Consider the following 21,576-nt stretch of genomic DNA (forward strand, 5'->3'; position numbering starts at 1 on the left):
CACAGTTTTGAAGTTGATGATGATGCAAAACTTGACAACATAGTAAATAGTGAGCAGGATAGTAGCAGACGTCAGGAGGCTATAGACTGACTGGTGAAAGGGGAAATATATAGATGCAATTTAATGCAGGTAAGTGTGAAGTGATGCACTTTAGAAGATAGAACATGGAGCGACAGTATAATCTAAATTGTACTCATTTGAGGGTGCTGCAAGAGCAGAGGTACCTGGGGATGCATGTTCACAAATCCTTGTAGGTCACTGGGGAAGTTGATGAGGCAGCTAAGAAAGCGTGTGGGATTCTTGGCTTTGTAAATAGTGCCATTTAATACAAAACCAGAGAAAGCATGCTAATCCCTTCTCAAATTACTGATTACGCCTCAGTTGTAGTAATGTGTCCAATTCTGGGCACCACACTTTAGGAAGCATGTCAAGGCCTTGGAGAGGTTACGGAGGAGGTTTACCAGGATGACACCAGGGATAAGGGACTTCAGTTATGTGGAGAGATTGGAGAAGCTGGGATCGTTCTCCTTAGAGCAGTGAGGGTTAAGGAAGACCTATTAGAGGTATTCAAAATGATGAGGGATTTTGATTGAGTTTGTGGGGAGAAACTGTTTCCTCTGGCAAGTGGGTTGGTAACTACAGATTTAAAATAATTGGCAAAAGAACTAGAGGCGAAATGAGGAGAAATTATTTTACAGAGGGGTGTTAGGATTCAGAACGCACTACCTGAATGGTTGGTGAAATCAGATTACATAGGAACTTTCAAACGGCAATGGGTCATGTAATTGAAGAGAACTAATTTGCAGGGTTACATGTACGACGGGCTGAATGGCCCCCTTCTGTGCTGTAAGATTCTATGATTCTACCTTATCAAATCCTTTTATTATTTTAAATACCTTAAGTAGATCTCCCCTTAACTTCCTAAACTCCAGGGAATACAAACCAAGTTTATGCAATCTGTCCTCAAAATGTAACCCTTTAAGCCCTGGTATAATTCTGGTGCATCTGCACTACACTCAGTCAATTACTCCTCCTTGTGGTGTGGGGCCCAAAACTGAACGCAGTACTCTAGGTGGGGTCTGACCGAGCCTCTGGCTAGCTGATGGAGGAAAATGCTTTAGCCAATTTGCATGCAGCAAGGTCCTACAAATCTTAATGACCAGATAATCTGGTTTTAGTGATGTTGGTTGAGGGATAAATATTGGACAGAACACGGAGAATTTTCCTGCTAATCATGCCATGGGATCTTTTATGTCCACGAGGTTAACTTGGTTTATTGTCTCATCTGAAAGATGGCAGATCTGACAGTGCAGCACTTCCTCACCACTGCACTGAAGTCTCAGTCTAGATTATGTGCACAAGTCTTTGGTGAGGGATATGAACCCGCAACCTTCTGACTCCGAGGCGAAAGTACTACCACTGAGTCAAGGCTGACACCTGGGTTAACGCACTTAAGTCTATAAATGATCAAAAATACCACTAACGAATCCGGCTAAGGAGAATTGGCCAGGAGCATTTGTATCTACAGCCATGGATGGGCCACATCATGCTTATTGTGTAACAAGTAACATAAGTATTTGAAAGATCATTAACATTTAGAAATAAATTCATATTAACTTCATTTTTGGAAAGCAGTCTTTCTTTTCCTCCCGTTAGCTGCATTCATGGAATGGGAGTTCAAGCACGCCACTTTCTCTACGCTACGGATGTTGCTGAGGCATTCCTCACAATCCTCGAGAAGGGTGAACCTGGTGAGATCTACAACGTCGGCACAAACTTTGGGATGTCAGTCATTCAGCTTGCCAAGGAGTTAGTTCTTCTGGTAAGTTAAATCGAGATGGACTGGCCTTGCTGGGTTTACCAAATGATTTCCTTCACTTTTACCTCGCCCTGATTGAAATTGGGCAGGTGATCTACTTTCCGGTATCTTCAAACCAACCTGATCTTGCCACTGGGAGGTATGCATGAGTGTCGTGGTGTGGTTAAAGTGCTTGTTTTCCTCCAACAGGGGGATTTGTACCTAAAACATTAGCTTGTCTCTGGTCCGCACAGATATTCCCAGACCTACTGAGGGTTTCCAGCACTTTTAGTTTTTGTTTCAGGTTTTCCCAGTGTTTTTTTTGCTCTTGTTTTGGTGGAGGGGAAGGGGAACAAAAACTTGCCAGGTATGGAGTTGCAGGTATAAATGTAAACTCTGCCACCTCGTCCCACCCATTCATTAATTCTGACAGTGCGTTAAGCATTAGTGCATTTTGTTACAAATAGATGTACCATTTTGAGAAATTCTCCCATTTTTTTCAGTTGAAATTTATTGTTGAAAATTCTTATTCTGCATAGTCAAAAGGGTAAGTGCACACAAACTTTCAGATTGTTCGCTAGTTTTTTTGAAGTTGCATTAGGAGATCTAAAATCAGTCATTGGGAAACAGAGATGGGTTTTTTTAATCCAAATTTAAATTAGAATTCTGAATGCCATATCATTTTAGTTACAAGAAAGATTAACTTTTCAAACATCATACTTATATTTTAAGATGTTAGTGTGCATATACAGTAGTCAGAGGTATCATAGGAAATTAGATTTTTTTTCCCGGTGATAAATTGTTCTGTCACTGAAATACACTAAAGGCATTTGTACCTTGGAATTCCATTAACTGTTGACAGAGGGGGCGAAATTACCCTGCGCCCTGATTGGGCCAGTAAAGATTGGGGCGCTGATGCATTCCCCTTTAAGTACTGCGCCAAAAACGGATATTGGCCAGTTTCGCGACCCATGAAGCTGGCGTTGACGTCCCCTCGCACCAGCCTCGTGGCCCATGGGGCAATTTCCCCCCCACGGGGCAGTATGGGGTCAGCACAGGGTGATGAGGGGTCACCATGTATGGCGATGGCGCCATCGCTGGTTGCAGGGTGGTACTGCCATGGCAGCGCCTCCGCAAACTCCCGGGCAATTTCGCTGGAGCCTGTTGCACCCAGCCCGGGCAAAAAGTCTCTTCCGCCCCGTTAACGTGCCCCAGATGTGCTAACTGGCTTCTAAAAAAGGGGCAATTTCGCCCCCAGAGTTTTTGTGCCATTGTTGATGTGCGCAAATGTAAATGACATGGCTTTCACATAACCAGCAGCAATGGAAACCCACCTCTTCCTACTTCCTCTGCTCTGCTGTCACAATAATCATCTCTGGTGGCATTCAGTGCATCAACATACTTGTGTCATGATGCAATAAAACGCCATGATAGTAGTGTGGCTCAGCAAGTTTGCAGCTCCCGCTACGTTCATTCTCTTCCCCCTGACCCCCCCGTCCCCCCACCCTCTCCCTTTCAGGAGGCCAACAGAAGAGTGGATGCAAAGGATAATATAAATGCATAAAGTTCAGTTTGTTGTCAATCTTCCAAGTACCAGATTAATTGTTAGTGAATTTATGCTACAGGAGTGGAGAGGATGGTATATCTGTGGTTCTCCCTACATCAGTTGCATTACACAGAGGAAACTACTTAGAAACCAGTATTATAGAGTCAGAAATCTGGGAAGATGAATATGCCATTCGGTTAAGATCACTGATTTCATTGAAGCACAATGAAATGATCTTGGATATTTTTGCTCCTGGTCATATTGTACAGTGGAGCCCAACATGCCTACGGAAACTGGATTCCAGCCTCAAGTGTAAATGTAGAAGAATGACAGACAGCAGTTGCTCTCCCAAAAGCAGGATTTCCGAGCTTGAATTTGAAGTGTTAAAGTAAAAATGCTTTAAATATTTCTGACATTCCTGCAACAAATGTTGCTGTTGATTCAGGTGAGAACAGTGGGAAATCTGACTCTCCTTTAAGAGATTACATGATATGACTGAGCAGGAAAATAGCTTTTGTTCTTGTCAAATGTCAATGTCAACTGGGGAGTTTGTAGTCCTTTAGCTGTCAGTATCCCATTATCTTAAAAAAAAGTCTAGCAATGCTTCATCCTGTGAATGCAGCCATTCATATGTACATTTCAGGTTTTTAAAGAAAGGCATAAGTAACTGTTCCCACTTTAATTGTATTCAGTCATCATAATGAACGTCTGTCTTTAATGTGGTTGCAGCTAAGTAAGTGACCTGGCCTCACGATCTTTGATTAACTGAAGCTGAAGCTACCAACTAAGTGGCTGGCTAGCTGACGATTGAAATAAATAATATTTAACAATTGATAAGGTGAGTACTGAATGAGTTTCAGTATTGCTCACTGTAAAAGCTACACTGAAAAGCTTTTACAATGAATATAAATCATAGAATCATAGAAATTTACAGCATGGAAGGAGGCCATTTCAGCCCATCGTGTCCGTGCCGGCCAACAAGAGGCTATCCAGCCTAATCCCACTTTCCAGCTCAAGGTCCATAGCCCTGCAGCTTACAGCACTTCAAGTACTTTTTAAATGTGGTGAGGGTTTCTTCCTATACCACCCTTTCAGGCAGAGTGTTCCAGACCCCCACCACCCTCTGGGTGAAGACATTTCCCCTCAAATCCCCTCTAAACCTTCTACCAATTACTTTAAATTTATGCCTCCAGGTTGTTGCTCCCTCTACTAAAGGAAATAGGCCCTTTCTATCCACTCTATCCAGGCCCCTCATAATTTTATACACCTCAATGAGGTCTCCCCTCAGCCTCCTCTGTTGCAAGGAAAACAAACCCAGCCAATCCAACCTGTCCTCATAGTTAAGATTCTCCACTCTAGGCAACATCCTCGTAAATCTCCTCTGTACCTTCTCCAGTGCATCACATCCTTCCTGCAATGCGGTGACCAGAACTGCACGCAGTATTAAGGGTTAATTATATTTTCAAGAACTATTAATACAGTAGTTTAGATAACTTTCCCTCAGACTTGTTTCATTTGATCATATACTGCTACATCATCAGAGTTCAATATATTACCTAATTTTAATACATGTCTTCAAGTTAATGTTTGCATTTGTAAATGCCAGATTTGCCTCTCTGAAATAATGCAAGTGAACACAGGGATTGAATCCCTTGGCAAATATATAATGGTCCATCCATGCTTCCAACCTCGCACTGCTTCTACTATTTTAGTTTTTTCCTTTTGTGATGCTGCTCACTCGATCTCCTGAAATCTTGATCTAAGCTTCCCTCTAATTCATCTCCCCCACCTTTTCCCATCCAGCTGACCAATGTGCCACAGGATTTTAATAGCCTGGTGATCGATATTTAGGTATGGACCCTTTGCCAACCTTTAAAAAGAGATACAAATGCATTCCAAAAGACATTTTCTTTTAAAGAGGATCATAAAATGAGCAGCCAGTACCTGACTAATACCTGTGTCTCCCAGTGTTCAGTTCCTCACCACATTCTCCTCCTCCTCAAATCTCCAACAAAAGGCAAAAGATGCATCTTTTACATTAGCAATCACATTGCATATCTATTAGCTACAAATTAAACCCTCTGTGATGTTTCCATGTGAGACAGAATGGAGAGAGAGCATATAAAAGGGCCAGACTCCATTCCTTACTTCAAGCTTATGGAAACGAGACACAGACACTTAAATTAAAAGTGCAGCGGATATCTTGGAAGTGATGCTGTTTGAAAGGACTTTTCCTCTGGAGGTTACTTGAGCGAGCTAGCCACTAATTCCCAGGCTACTTGGGTTTAATTCCCTTTTGTTGCAGATTTTTTTTTAAGTAACAAGGCTAAATGCAAATATAGTTTTTAATACTTTTCCTAAATTCAAAAAGATTTTTTTTTTTTCTATGCCATTTTTTTATAGGTAATTTTTTTTTTTAAGTTCTTTTCTTTTAATCAGGCATTGGGGGAATTAATTTAGGATTGCAATTCAGACAGCCTGGGAGTGCAAGCTTTGAAGTTGATCAAGTTAGCATTCCTGAGGGAGCATGCAGAGGGAATCACCAATTCTACTTTGTTCACTTGACTGGATGCTGGACAGTTCATCAGGTCTGGGCTTCAGTACACCTCACAAAGCTTGCATCAGACGAAAGAGCAGTGAACCACCCAGAGTCTTGCACATGATGCAAGTATTCATAAGTAATTGCTGTTCACCATTAATGTACACAAAAGTGGTTTTGAATGAATAGTTTTAAGCTGCATTTACATTATACCTATAGCATTGGTACACAGCGGTTTTACAGTTATGGCCTAGAATTTGCGGTGCTGATGACATTGAACTGGTATCGCTCGCCGCCATTTCGCCTTTGAAAGTGACCGCACCCTCAGGATTTAGCGCATGCGCAGCCTAATGTGGAAATCCTGAAACTGCAATCTGTCAATCACTGCTCCTCCACAGGCAGCGCTGTGCTCCCCCCCACAACCACCCACAGAGCCGGCAATCCGTGAAATCTCTCAAATCATAGAAACTGCCGAAAACTTTGGCTCTTGCGTTCTTAAATACAATTTTAAAAGTTAGGCTCAAAAAGCATAAGGTGTATCTGGGGTTTTAACAGCATATTGACTGAAACACAGTAACATAGAAAATAGGTGCAGGAGTAGGCCATTCGGTCCCTCGAGCCTGCACCACCATTCAATATGATCATGGCTGATCATGCAACATAAGTACCCCTTTCCTGCTTTCTCTCCATACCCCTTGATCCCTTTAGCCTTAAGGGCCATATCTAACTCCCTTTTGAATATATCCAACGAACTGGCTTCAACAATTTTCTGTGGTAGAGAATTCCACAGGTTCACAATTCTCTGGGTGAAGAAGTTTCTCCTCGTCTCGGTCCTAAATGGCTTACCCATTATCCTTAGACTGTGACCTCTGGTTCTGGACTTCCCCAACATCGGGAACATTCTTCCTGCATCGAACATGTCCAATCCCGTCAGAATTTTATATGCTTCTATGAGATCCCCTCATTATTCTAAATTCCAGTGAATATAAACCTAGACGATCCAGTTTTTCTTCATATGTCAGTCCTGCCATCCTGGGAATCAGTCTGGTGAACCTTCGCTGCACTCCCTCAATAGCAAGAATGTTCTTCCTCAGATTAGGAGACCAAAACTGCGCACAATTCTCAAGGTGTGGCCTCACCAAGGACCTGAACAACTGCAGTAAGACCTCCCTGCTCCTATACTCAAATCCTCTTGCTATGAAGGCCAACATGCCATTTTCTTTCTTAACTGTATCTGCATGCCTACTTTCAATGACTGATGTACCATGACCCCCAGGTCTCGTTGCACCTCCCCTTTTACTAATCTGTCACCATTCAGATAATCTGCCTTCCTGTTTTTGCCACCAAAGTGGATAACCACAAACTTCTCCACATTATACTGCATCTGCCATGCATTTACCCACTCACCTAACCTGTCCAAGTCACACCTTTTAGCATCCTCCTCACAGCTCACACTGCCACTCAGCTCAGTGTCATCTGCAAACTTGGAGATATTACATTCAATTCCTTCGTCTAAATCATTAATATATATTGTAAATAGCTGGGGTCCCAGCACTGAACCTTATGGTACCCCACTAGTCACTGCCTGCCATTCTGAAAAGGGTTTCATTTATTCCCACTCTTTTCTTCCTGTCTGCCAACCAGTTCTCCATCCACGTCAATACGTTGCCCCCAATCCCACGTGCCTTAATTTCGCACACTAATCTCTTGGGTGAGACCTTGTCAAAAGCCTTTTGAAAGTCCAAATACACCACATCCACTGGTTCTCCCTTGTCCATTCTACTGGTTACATCCTCAAAAAATTCTCGAAGATTTGTCGAGCATGATTTCCCTTTCATAAATCCATGCTGACTTGGACTGATCCTGTCACTGCTTTCCAAATGCGCTGCTATTTCATCTTTAGTAACTGATTCCAGCATTTTCCCCACTACCGATGTCAGGCTAACCGGTCTATAATTCCCTGACTAAGTTCAATAGTCAACAAAGATTATGGCCCTGAAAAACTATTTTTAATTTTGTGCAGTGTCAAATTTAACCATTACAGGTCGAGTGTCCGAAATCCAAAAAACTCGGGACCGAGGCCGTTCTGGATTTCGGAACGTCTGAGGCAATAAAACATCTGAGGCAGTAAGGCATGTATGTGTGCATCCGTTGGATGCAGTACATTTAATGTGTGCATTCGATGGGGTAGATCGAGAGAAACTGTTCCCATTGGCAGTAGGGTCAAGAACCAGAGGACACGGATTTAAGGTGATTGGCAAAAGAACCAAAGGCGACATGAGGAAAAACGTTTTCACACGGCAAGTGGTTGGGATCTGGAATGCACTGCCGGAGAGGGTGGTGGAGGCAGACTCGATCACTGCTTTTAAAAGGGAGTTGGATAAGTACCTGAAAGAAGAAAAATTGCAGGGTTATGGGGAAAGGGCAAGGGAGTGGGACTAGCTGAGGTGCTCTTGCAGAGAGCAGGCATGGACTCGATGGGCCACATGGCCCCATTCTATTATTCTGCTGTACCCAGCAGTGCATGCAGGAATGCCTCATTAAACCTGGACGTAGCCTTTGCCCAGCTTCCTTCCATATCTGCATGTACTAATTCTAAACCAATGTAACAAACTCCAAACTTCCTCCGCCATTGCATCTGTGAATTGCGCCTTTAAATAGTTGAGGTTATGCGGGTCAGCATCATACCTGCTCACGCACAGTGGTGACGTGAAACCCATAACTAAAATGATAAGGTATCCCAGTTGAAATCGGACATTCTCACGATGTTGTGTATTTGTCGCCCACTATCGGTCTGTCTCTGCGTTAATATTGGGCCAATATTTCAGTGAGCGAGTCATCAACCTATGGGACAGGCCCCCTAGGGAGACGGTGGAAACAGTTGCTTTGATTCATTAAAATGCAAATTAGATAGATTCCTTTCAGCAAATATCATTTTGGGATACAGTATTTGAGTAATTTGAGTGTAGGATGCTTGGGAGGAACAGGTGGCTTTGGAATTGTTACTAAAGATCTATTCCACTGGGGTTTTCCTTGTAGCAAATCTTTAAAAAAAAATTCATTCACAAGATAGGCCAACATTTATTGCCCATCCTTAATTGCCTTCTTGAACCGCGGCAGTCCGTGTGGTGAAGGTACTCCCACACTGCCGTTAGGGAGGGAGTCTCAGGATTTTGACCCAGCGACAATGAAGGAGCGCAATGTATTTCCAAGTCAGGATGGTGTGTAACTTGGAGGGGAACGTGGAGGTGGTGGTGTTCCCATGTACCTGCTGCCCTTGTCCTTCTAGGTGGTAGAGGTCACGGGTTTGGGAGGTGCTGCCTAACAAGCCTTGGCGAGTTGCTGCAGTGCGTCTTGTAGATGGTACACACTGCAGCCACGGTGCACTAGTGGTGGAGGGAGTGAATGTTTAAGGTGGTGGATAAGGTGCAAACAAGTGAAGAGTATTCCATTACACTCCTGACTTGTGCCTTGTAGATGGTGGAAAGGCTTTGGGGAGTCAGGAGGTGAGTCACTCGCCGCAGAATACCCAGCCTCTGACCTGCTCTTGTAGCCACAGTATTTATGTGGCTGGTTCAGTTAAGTGTCTGGTCAATGGTGATCCCCAGGATATTGGTGGGGGATTCAACGATAGTAATTCCATTGTTGAATGTCAATGGGAGGTGGTTTAGACACTCTTGTTGGAGATGGTCATTGCCTGGCACTTAAGTGGCAAGTAACATTCGCGCCACACATCAGCCCAAGCCTGAATGTTGTCCAAGTCTTGCTGCATTCAAGCACAGACTGCTTCATTATCTGAGGAGTTGCGAATGGAACTGAGCACTGTGCAATCATCAGCGAACATCCCCACTTCTGACCTTATGATGGAGGGAAGGTCATTGATGAAGCAGCTGAAGATGGTTGGGCCTAGGACACTGCCCTGAGGAACTCCTGCAGCGATGTCCTGGGGCTGAGATGATTGACCCCAGATGTTAGTGAGGAGGACTTTGCAGGGTCACCTGGGCTGGATGTGCCTTTGGTGTGGCCAGATCTGGTGCCTAAGTCGATGTCGGTTATATTATTTTTTCATAGCAATTTGATACAACTGAGTCACTTGCTAGGCCATTTCAGAGGGCAGTTAAGTATCAAGTGTTGATCTGGAGTCATTTGGCCAGACCGGATGAGGATGGCAGATTTCCTGCCCTAAAGGAGATTAGTGAACCAGATGGGTGTTTAAGACCATTACTGATAATAGCTTTTTATTCCAGATTTATTTAATTCCATTTAAATTCCCCAGCTACTGTGGTTGGATTGAACTCATGTCTGTGGATCATTAGTCCAGTAACATAACCAATATATTACCGTACTCCTGTTGCAGACTAATTTGTAGAGATTGAATGCTATGATTAGTCAACAACTCCATTATTGATGCAACATTCTACCAAGGTGGTAGAGGGCGAACTAGGACGGCTGGTCTTTTTTTCATCCAACAATTCCTACGTTGCTGACACGATTTAACATTTTGGGTGTGGATCCTTCATCAAACCTCACCCAAAGTGTTAACTTGTCTGTTCTCTCCACACATGTTGCCAAACCTGCTGCATGTTTCCCGCAATTTCTGTTCTTGCTTCAGATTTGCAACAAAAATAGTTTTTTCCTTTTTGTGTGTACTATTTTTCTCAGCTTAGTTTGAATATGAGTTTTAAATTTACAGATTAAAGAGGCTGCTTCGGAGTCTGAGCTGGAACTTTGGATTGAACACGTCAGTGACAGGTCAGTGTTAATATTTAAAAACCATAATCTGTTTCAGGACCTGAGCACTTGATCTTTTCAGCTTCTCATAGAACATCAGCAAATACATGTGGAAAATATTGATTGCTGAAAATTCCAGTTGCATTGCAGACAGAATTACTTAAAAATGACAGCACCGAAACTGGCAGAACTGCCCAACAAGTCTGTGCTGGTGTGGAGATCCACATCTAGTAAGTGTAGCATGAAAGCAGGAGGTAACTTTGGATCTATGGTTCCCAAAACTCTCCACTACTGAGATTTTCCTAACGTCATGTCTGGGTCTATTGTAGACTGATAGAGATTGATTTCATTCACGGGATGTGGGCGTCACTGCCAAGGCCAGCATTTATTGTCCGTCCCTAATTGCCCTTGACAAGGGGGTGGTGAACCGCTGCAGTCCGTGTGGTGAAGGTGCTCCCACAGTGCTGTTAGGGCGGGAGTTCCAGGATTCTGACCCAGCAACGATGAAGGAACACTGAAATATTTCCAAGTCAGGATGGTGTGTGACTTGAAGGGCAGCTTGGAGATGGTGGTACTCACGATCTCAGGACTGCAGCCACGGTGCGTCGGTGGTGGAGGGAGTGAATGTTGAAGGTGGTGGATGGGGGGCCGATCAAGTGGGCTGCTTTGTCCTGGATGGTGTCGAGCTTTTTGAGTGTTGTTGGAGCTGCACTCATCCAGGCAAGTGGAGAGTATTCCATCACTTGTGCCTTTATAGATGGTGGAAAGGCTTTGGGGAGTCACTTGCCACAGAATACTCAGCCTCTGACCTGCTCTTGTAGCCACAGCATTTATGTTGCTGGTCCAATAACAATAACAACTTGTATTCATATAGCGCCTTTAATGTAATAAAAGGTCCCGAGGTGCTTCACAGGAACATTACCAAAATATTTTTTTGACACTAAGCCATATAAGGAGATGTTGGGGCAGATGAACAAAACCTTGGTTGAAGAGGTAGGTTTTAAGAAGCAACTTAAAGGAGGAATGAGTAGTGGCAAGCTGAAGAGTTAGGAAGCGAATTCCAGAGCTTAGGGACCTAGGCAACTGAAGGCATGGCCGCTAATGGTGGAGCAATTAAAACCGGGGATGTTCAAAAGCCCAGAACAGGCACAGTGTGGTGGTCTAGCGGGATTATAGGGCAGGAGGAGATTACAGAAATAAGGAGTGGGCAAGCAATGGAGGGATTTGAAAACCAGGATGGGAATTTTAAAATCGAGGGTTGCTTAACTGGGAGACAATGGAGGTCAGCGAGCACGGGGAGATGGGTGAAAGGGATTGGTGCAAGTTAGAACACGGACAGTAGAGTTTTCGATAAACTCAAGTTTATCGAAGGTAGAACTATGGTGACCAGCCAGGAGTGCGTTGGAATAGTCACGACTAGAGGTGATAAAGGCATGGATGAGGATTTCGGCAGCAGATAAGTTGAGCTAAGGGCGGAGACGAGCGATATTACGAAGGTGGAAATTGACAATTTTAGTGACTGAATGAATGACATAGGATGCTTATTTTCTGATCAGATCTGATACCGAGGTTGTGACCAGACTTGGTCAGCCTTGGATAGTTGCTAATGGCTTTGGTCTTCCCGTATTTAATTGGAGGAAATTTCTACTCATCCAGTGCTGAATCTCGGACAAGCAGTCTGATAGTGTAGAGACAATACAGGGTTCGAGAGGTGGAGGAGAGATGGAGCCGCGTACAATCAGCATGCATGTGGAAGCTCACATTGTGTTTTCGGATGATGTCACTGAGGGGCAGCATGTAGATGAGAAATGGGGGGGGGGGGCCCCAAGGATAGATCCTTGGGGACACCAGAGGTGACAGTGCAGGATCAGGAAGAGAAGCCATTGCAGGCGATTCTATGTTTATGGCTGGAAAGGTGGGAATGAAACCAGGTGAGTGCAGTCCCATCTAGCTGGATGATGGAGGAGAGGAGTTGGAGCAGAATTTTGCGGTCAACCCTGTCGAAGGCTACAGACAGGTTCAGAAGGATGAGAAGGGATAGTTTAGCTTTGTCGCAGTCAATTAGGATGCAATTTGTGACCGTGGTAAGAGCCATTTCGGAACTGCAGCAGGGCGAAAGCCTGATTGGAGGGATTCAGGCTGATGGGGCGGTAATTGGCCAGATTAGATTTGTCCTGCTTTTTGTCGACAGAACATACCTGGGGAATTTTCCACTTTGTCGCGTAGATGCCAGTGTTATAGCCTGTACTGGAACAGCTTGGCTAGAGGTGCGGCTAGTTCTGGAGCACAAGACTCCAGTACTACAGTCGGGATGTTGGGTCCCAAAGCTGTATGCAGTGCACTCAACCATTTCTTGATATCACATGGAGTGAATTGAATTGGTTCAGGATTAGCTTCTGTGATGGTGGGGAGCACAGGAGGAGGCCGATATGGATCATCCACTCGGCACTTCTGGCTAAAGATGGTGGTGAAAGCTTCAGCCTTGTCTTTTGCACTTGTGTTCTGGGCTCTGCCATCATTGAGGATGGGGATGTTCATGAAGCCTTCTCCTCCCGTTTGTTGTTTAATTGTCCACCACCATTCACAACTGGATGCGGCAGGACTGGCTCTGAACTGTTGGTTGTGGGATCGCTTATCTCTGTCTTTAACATGCTGCTCCCGCTGTTTAGCATGCATGTAGTCCTGTGTTGCAGCTTCCACAGGTTGTCCCCTCATTTTTAGGTATGCCTGGCATGCTCTTCTGCAGTCCTCATTGAACCAGGGTTGGTCCCCTGACTTGATGGTAATGGTAGAGTGAGGGACATGCCGGGCCATGAGGTTACAGATTGTGGTGGAATACAATTCTGCTACTGCTGATGCCCACAGCGTCTCAAGGATGCCCAGTTTTGAGCCGCTAGATCTGTTCTGAATCTAACCCATTTAGCACAATGGTAGTGCCACACAACACGATGGAGGGTGTCCTCAGTGTGAAGACGGGACTTTGTCTCCACAAGGACATAGAAACATAGAAAATAGGTGCAGGAGTAGGTCATTCGGCCCTTCGAGCCTGCACCGCCATTCAATGAGTTCATGGCTGAACATGCAACCTGAGTACCCCATTCCTGCTTTCTCGCCATACCCCTTGATCCCCCGAGTAGTAAGGACTATATCTAACTCCTTTTTGAATATATTTAGTGAATTGGCCTCAACAACTTTCTGTGGCAGAGAATTCCACAGGTTCACCACTCTCTGGGTGATGAAGTTTCTCCTCATATCCGTCCTAAATGGCTTACCCCTTATCCTTAGACTGTGACCCCTGGTTCTGGACTTCCCCAACATTGGGAACATTCTTCCTGCATCTAACCTGTCTAAACCCGTCAGAATTTTAAACGTTTCTATGAGATCCCCTCTCATTCTTCTGAATTCCAGTGAATACAAGCCCAGTTGATCCAGTCTTGATATGTCAGTCCCGCCATCCCAGGAATCAGTCTGGTGAACCTTCGCTGCACTCCCTCAATAGCAAGAATGTCCTTCCTCAAGTTAGGAGACCAAAACTGTACACAATACTCCAGGTGTGGCCTCACCAAGGCCCTGTACAACTGTAGCAACACCTCCCTGCCCCTGTACTCAAATCCCCTCGCTATGAAGACCAACATGCCATTTGCTTTCTTAACCGCCTGCTGTACCTGCATGCCAACCTTCAATGACTGATGTACCATGACACCCAGGTCTCGTTGCACCTCCCCTTTTCCTAATCTGTCACCATTCAGATAATAGTCTGTCTCTCTGTTTTTACCACCAAAGTGGATAACCTCACATTTATCCACATTATACTTCATCTGCCATGCATTTGCCCACTCACCTAACCTATCCAAGTCACTCTGTAGCCTCATAGCATCCTCCTCGCAGCTCACACTGCCACCCAACTTAGTGTCATCCGCAAATTTGGAGATACTACATTTAATCCCCTTGTCTAAATCATTAATGTACAGTGTAAACAGCTGGGGCCCCAGCACAGAACCTTGCGGTACCCCACTAGTCACTGCCTGCCATTCTGAAAAATACCCATTTACTCCTACTCTTTGCTTCCTGTCTGACAACCAGTTCTCAATCCATGTCAGCACACTACCCCCAATCCCATGTGCTTTAACTTTGCATATTAATCTCTTGTGTGGGACCTTGTCTGAAGCCTTCTGAAAGTCCAAATATACCACATCAACTGGTTCTCCCTTGTCCACTCTACTGGAAACATCCTCAAAAAATTCCAGAAGATTTGTCAAGCATGATTTTCCTTTCACAAATCCATGCTGACTTGGACCTATCCTGTCACCTCTTTCCAAATGCGCTGCTATGACATCCTTAATAATTGATTCCATCATTTTACCCACTACTGAGGTCAGGCTGACCGGTCTATAATTCCCAGTTTTCTCTCTCCCTCCTTTTTTAAAAAGTAGGGTTACATTGGCTACCCTCCACTCCATGGGAACTGATCCAGAGTCTATGGAATGTTGGAAAATGACTGTCAATGCATCCGCTATTTCCAAGGCCACCTCCTTAAGTACTCTGGGATGCAGTCCATCAGGCCCTGGGGATTTATCGGCCTTCAATCCCATCAATTTCCCCAACACAATTTCCCGACTAATAAGGATTTCCCTCAGTTCCTCCTCCTTACTAGACCCTCTGACCCCTTTTATATCCGGAAGGTTGTTTGTGTCCTCAGTGAATACCGAACCAAAGTACTTGTTCAATTGGTCTGCCATTTCTTTGTTCCCCGTTATGACTTCCCCTGATTCTGACTGCAGGGGACCTATGTTTGTCTTTACTAACCTTTTTCTCTTTACATATCTATAGAAACTTTTGCAATCCGTCTTAATGTTCCCTGCAAGCTTCTTCTCCTACTCCATTTTCCCTGCCCTAATCAAACCCTTTGTCCTCCTCTGCTGAGTTCTAAATTTCTCCCAGTCCCCGGGTTCACTGCTATTTCTGGCCAAAACGTATGCCACTTCCTTGGCTTTAATGCTATCCCTGATTTCCCTTGATAGCCACGGTTGAGCCACCTTCCCTTTTTTATTTTTACGCCAGACAGGAATGTACAATTGTTGTAGTTCATCCATGCGGTCTCTAAATGTCTGCCATTGCCCATCCCCTGTCAACCCCTTAAGTATCATTCGCCAATCTATCCTAGCTAATTCACGCCTCATACCTTCAAAGTTACCCTTTTTTAAGTTCTGGACCATGGTCTCTGAATTAACTGTTTCATTCTCCATCCTAATGTAGAATTCCACCATATTATGGTCACTCTTCCCCAAGGGGTCTCGCACAATGAGATTGCTAATTAATCCTCTCTCATTACACAACACCCAGTCTAAGATAGCCTCCCCCCTAGTTGGTTCCTCGACATATTGGTCTAGAAAACCATCCCTTATGCACTCCAGGAAATCCTCCTCCATCGTATTGCTTCCAGTTTGGCTGGCCCAATCTATGTGCATATTAAAGTCACCCATTATAACTGCTGCACCTTTATTGCATGCACTCCTAATTTCCTGTTTGATGCCCTCCCCAACATCACTACTACTGTTTGGAGGTCTGTACACAACTCCCACTAACGTTTTTTGCCCTTTGGTGTTCTGCAGCTCTACCCATATAGATTCCACATCATCCAAGCTAATGTCCTTCCTAACTATTGCATTAATCTCCTTTAACCAGCAATGCTACCCCATCTCCTTTTCCTTTTATTCTATCCTTCCTGAATGTTGAATACCCATGGATGTTGAGTTCCCAGCCCTGATCATCCTGCAGCCACGTCTCCGTAATCCCAATCACATTATATCTGTTAACATCTATTTGCACAGTTAATTCATCCACCTTATTACGGATACTCCTTGCATTATAAGACACAAAGCCTTCAGGCTTGTTTTTTTAACACCCTTTGTCCTTTTAGAATTATGATGTAGCGTGGCCCTTTTTGTTTCTTGCCTTTGTTTACTCGGCCTTCCACGATTGCTTTTTACCTTTCAACCATCTGTTTCTGACTCCATATTACTTCACCCTATCTCGTTGCATAGGTTCCCATCCCCCTGCCATATTAGTTTAAAAACTCCCGAACTGCATTAGCAAATGTTACCCCTAGGACATCAGTTCCAGTCCTGCCCAAGTGCAGACAGTCCCTTTTGTACAGGTCCCACTTCCCCCAGAACTGGTTCCAATGTCCCAGGAATTTGAATCCCTCCCTCTTGCACCACTCCTCAAGCCATGTATTTATTCTAACTATCCTGCTCCCTCTACTCTGATTAGCACGTGGCACTGGTAGCAATCCAGAGATTACTACCTTTTGAGGTCCTACTTTTTAATTTAATTCCTAGCTCCCTAAATTCAGCTTGTAGCACCTCTTCCCACTTCTTACCTATATCGTTGGTACCTACATGTACCACGACAACTGGCTGTTCACCCTCCCTTTCCAGAATGCTCTGCAGCCGCTCCGAGACATCCTTGACCCTTGCACCAGGGAGGCAACATACCATCCTGGAGTCTCGGTTGCGGCCGCAGAAACTCCTATCTATTCCCCCTTACAATAGAGTCCCCTATCACTATAGCTCTCCCACTCTTTTTCCCATCCTTCTGTGCAGCAGTGCCAGCCACGGTGCCATGAACTTGGCTGCTGCCCATCCCCTGATGAGTCATCCTTCTCAACGGTACCCAAAGCGGTGGATCTGTTTTGCACGGGGATGACCGTAGGGGACCCCTGCACTACCTTCCTTGCACTGCTCTTCCTGCTGATCTTCCAGGACTGTGCGGTGGTCACTCCAATACTGTCATGCGACATACACATCTGCGACAGGTAGATTGGTAAGGGCGAGGTCAAGATGTTTTTTCCCTCGTGTTGGTTCTCTCACCTCCTGCCGCAGGCCCAGTCTGGCAGCTATGTCCTTCAGCACTCGGCCAACTCAGTCAGTAATGGTGCTACCGAGTCACTCTTGGTGATGGACATTGAAGTCCCCCACCCAGAGTACATTCTGTGCCCTTGCTACTCTCAGTGCTTCTTCCAAGTGGTGTTCAAAATGGAGGAGTACAGCTTCATCAGCTGAGGGAAGTGGTAATCAGCAGGAAGTTTCTTCACCCATGTTTGACTTGATGCTGTAAATCTTCATGGGGTCCAGAGTCAATGTTGAGGACTCCCAAGGACGCTCCTTCCTGACTTTATACCATTGTGCCTCCATCTCTGGTGGGTCTGTCCCGCCAGTGGGATAGTGATGGAGTATTTGGTGTTGCGGAAAGGTATGATTATGTGCGTATGAGCTCTGTCGGACTGTTGCTTGAATAGTCTGTGGGACAGGACTCCCAATTTTGGCACAAGTCCCCAGATGTTATTGAGCAGGACCTAACAGGGTTGACTGGATTGGGTGTGCCTTTGCCGTGTCTGAATCCAATGCTGAGGGAGCGCTGCACTGTCGGAGGTGCCATCTTTCCAGACGTTAAACCGAGGCCCCGTCTGTCCTCAAGTGGGCATAAAAGATCCCACAGCATTATTTCGAAGAAGAGCAGGGGAGTTATCTCCGGTGTAATGGCTGATATTTTCCCTAAATTAACATAACATAAAAACAGATTATCGGGTCATTATCACATTGCTGTTTGTGGGAGCATGCTGTGCACAAATTGGCTGCTGCATTTCCCACATTACCACAGTGACTGCACTCCAAAAGTACTTCATTGGCTCTAAAGCACTTTGAGACGTCCGGTGTTATATAAATACAAGCTGTAGCAGTGATACTTCCTGTTCATGTTGTAATTGTATAATGCATGCTATTGCACAGATTAGATTTGCAGATATCCTTTATATGCGCACACACAGGCATCAAGAATTAGGCCTCCATGTTGTTTCTCTAGGGCCCAAATTTCCCCAGGAGTTGCTCCGTTTTTTTTTTGGAGCAACTAGATTTTTTTGGAGTAACTTAAAAATCGCAATTCTCCCGATTTAATCTGCTCCAGTGTAAGTGAGTTAGTTAGGTATTTTTTTTAAGTTTCATTTTTTTTTTTCAAAAGGGGGTGTTACCAGGCCACTTACACCTGTTTTGGCCATTTAAGCAAGTTTAACCAACTAAAAGTTACTCCAAACTAACTTAGGCCAGCGTATGAGGCCACTTGTGTCCGCTCTGAAAAACCTTGCGGTGAAATAAGGGACCCAAGTTTCCACACGATAAAAAACGGGCGCCCCTCCGAGCTGGGTGCCCGTTTTTCGCGCCTAAAACGGCGCCTAAAGAAAAACTCGCGATTCTGGAGCGCCCTGCAGCTCCATGTCTGCCTGGCGCGGCGCCCAGGGGGGGCGGAGCCTACACTCGCGCCGATTTTGTAAGTGGGAGGGGGCGGGTACTATTTAAATTAGTTTTTTTCCTGCCGGCAACGCTGCGCGTGCGCGTTGGAGCGTTCACGCATGCTCAGTGTGAAAAAAACATTGGTACTCGGCCATTTTTGTAGTTCTTTGTAGCTGTTTAATTTTTGAACATTTTTTAATAAAAGCACATCAGCACTTGCAGCCTTCTCACTGTCTCCTTCCCCCCTCCCCTCCACTGGAACGAAACAGCTGTTCCCTCCCCCCCCCCCGCGGGAACGAAACAGCTGTTCCCTCCCCCCCCCCCCCCGCGGGAACGAACGCCTGCAGCATTCTCTGTGCCTGAAGCACTTTCACACAGGTAGGAAGATGGTTTATTTAATCTTTTCTTTGCTTATAAATGTTTATTCAGGTTGGATTTATTTGTATAATATTTGTAGAAGTATAAATAAGGATTTATTATAGAATTTAATGACTTCCCTTCCCCCCCCCCCACCTGGACGCCTAATTTGTAACCTGCGCCTGATTTTTTAATGTGTAGAACAGGTTTTTTCAGTTCTACAAAAATCTTCACTTGCTCCATTCTAAGTTAGTTTGGAGTACATTTTCACTGTGGAAACTTTCAAATCAGGCGTCAGTGGCCGGACACGCCCCCTTTTGAAGAAAAAATTCTGTTCCAAAGTAGAACTGTTCTACCTGACTAGACCTGCAGAAAAAAAATGTGGAGAATTGCGATTTCTAAGATAGTCCGTTCTCCACCAGTTGCTCCTAAAAATCAGGCGCAAATCATGTGGAAACTTGGGCTCAAGAAATCAGCGCAGGTAGCCAGGGGGGTGGGGGGGGGGGGGGAGGGGGGGGAGTGAGAGGATTCTAAAAATACATGAAATACCTTCACAACATCAGCACAACATCAATAATAAATTAAAAATAAATCAATTACTAAAAAATAAAAAGTCCTACCTCGCCGACTGCGGCGCACTGGCAAGACCCCCCCCTCCTCCTCCCCCCCCCTCCCCCCCCCCCCCCCCCCCCCCGGGCTCCTCCGGCTCCTCCTCCTCCCCGGACTCCTCCGGCTCCTCCTCCTCCCCCCGGGCTCCTCCTCCTCCCCCCCGGGCTCCTCCGGCTCCTCCTCCTCCCCCGGGCTCCTCCGGCTCCTCCTCCTCCCCCGGGCTCCTTGGGCTCCTCCTCCTCCCCCCCCAGGCTCCTCCGGCTCCTCCTCCTCCCCGGGCTCCTCCGGCTCCTCCTCCTCCCCGGGCTCCTCCAGCTCCTCCCCCGGGCTCCTCCTCCTCCCCCCCCCCCCCCCCCCGGGCTCCTCCAGCTCCTGCTCCTGTTCCCCCGGGCTCCTCCTCCTCCCCCGGGCTCCCCCCCCCCCCCGGGCTCCTCCAGCTCCTGCTCCTCCTCCCCCGGGCTCCTCCAGCTCCTGCTCCTCCTCCCCCGGGCTCCTCCTCCTCCCCCGGGCTCCCCCCCCCGCGGGCTCCTCCAGCTCCTGCTCCTCCTCCCCCGGGCTCCTCCTCCTCCCCCGGGCTCTCTTTTCCCCCCCCCCCGGGCTCCTCCAGCTTCTGCTCCTCCTCCCCCGGGCTCCTCCAGCTCCTGCTCCTGTTCCCCCGTGCTCCTCCTCCTCCCCCGGGCTCCTCCTCCTCCCCCGGGCTCCTCCAGCTCCTGCTCCTCCTCCCCCGGGCTCCTCCTCCTCCCCCGGGCTCCCCCCCATCCCGGGCTCCTCCAGCTCCTGCTCCTGTTCCCCCGGGCTCCTCCTCCTCCCCCGGGCTCCCCCCCCCCCCCCCCCCCCGGCTCCTCCAGCTCCTGCTCCTGTTCCCCCGGGCTCCTCCTCCTCCCCCGGGCTCCCCCCCCCCCCCCCCCGGGCTCCTCCAGCTCCTGCTCCTCCTCCCCCGGGCTCCCCCCCCCCGGGCTCCTCCAGCTCCTGCTCCTGTTCCCCCGGGCTCCCCCCCCCGGGCTCCTCCAGCTCCTGCTCCTGTTCCCCCGGGCTCCTCCTCCTCCCCCGGGCTCCTCCCCCGGGCTTCCCCCCCCCCCCCTCCCCCGGGCTCCTCCAGCTCCTGCTCCTCCTCCCCCGGGCTCCTCCTCCTCCCCCGGGCTCCCCCCTCCCCCGGGCTCCTCCAGCTCCTCCTCCTCCTCCCCCGGGCTCCCCCCCTCCCCCGGGCTCCTCCAGCTCCTGCTCCTCCTCCCCCGGGCTCCTCCTCCTCCCCCGGGCTCCTCCTCCTCCCCCGGGCTCCCCCCCCCCCCCCGGGCTCCTCCAGCTCCTGCTCCTCCTCCCCCGGGCTCCTCCTCCTCCCCCGGGCTCCTCCTCCTCCCCCGGGCTCCTCCTCCTCCCCCGGGCTCCTCCTCCTCCCCTCGGGCTCCTCCTCCTCCCCTCGGGCTCCTCCTCCTCCCCCGGGCTCTCCCCCCCCCCCCCCCGGGCTCCTCCTCCTCCCCCGGGCTCCTCCCCCGGGCTCCTCCTCCTCCCCCGGGCTCCCCCCCGGGCTCCCCCCCCCCCCCCCCCCCCCGGGCTCCTCCTCCTCCCCCGGGCTCCTCCTCCTCCCCGGGCTCCTCCTCCTCCCCCGGGCTCCTCCTCCTCCCCCGGGCTCTCCCCCCCCCCCCCGGGCTCCTCCAGCTCCTGCTCCTGTTTCCCCCGGGCTCCTCCAGCTCCCCCCCCACCCCCGGGC

General features: G+C 47.5%; 1 protein-coding gene across 1 annotated transcript in view; it reads left to right on the forward strand.

The window, feature by feature from the left end:
* The window catches only part of LOC139274944 (dTDP-D-glucose 4,6-dehydratase-like), a 79,916-nt gene that overhangs the window by 52,724 nt on the left and 5,616 nt on the right, over positions 1-21,576 (forward strand). The window contains exons 9-10 of the mRNA XM_070891691.1: positions 1,657-1,822; positions 10,577-10,635. Of these exons, the coding sequence (XP_070747792.1) occupies positions 1,657-1,822; positions 10,577-10,635 (225 nt within the window). The remainder of the gene's footprint in view (positions 1-1,656; positions 1,823-10,576; positions 10,636-21,576) is intronic.

This window comes from Pristiophorus japonicus, chromosome 10, assembly GCF_044704955.1.
Source record: "Pristiophorus japonicus isolate sPriJap1 chromosome 10, sPriJap1.hap1, whole genome shotgun sequence".
Classification (NCBI taxonomy): Eukaryota; Metazoa; Chordata; class Chondrichthyes; family Pristiophoridae; genus Pristiophorus; species Pristiophorus japonicus.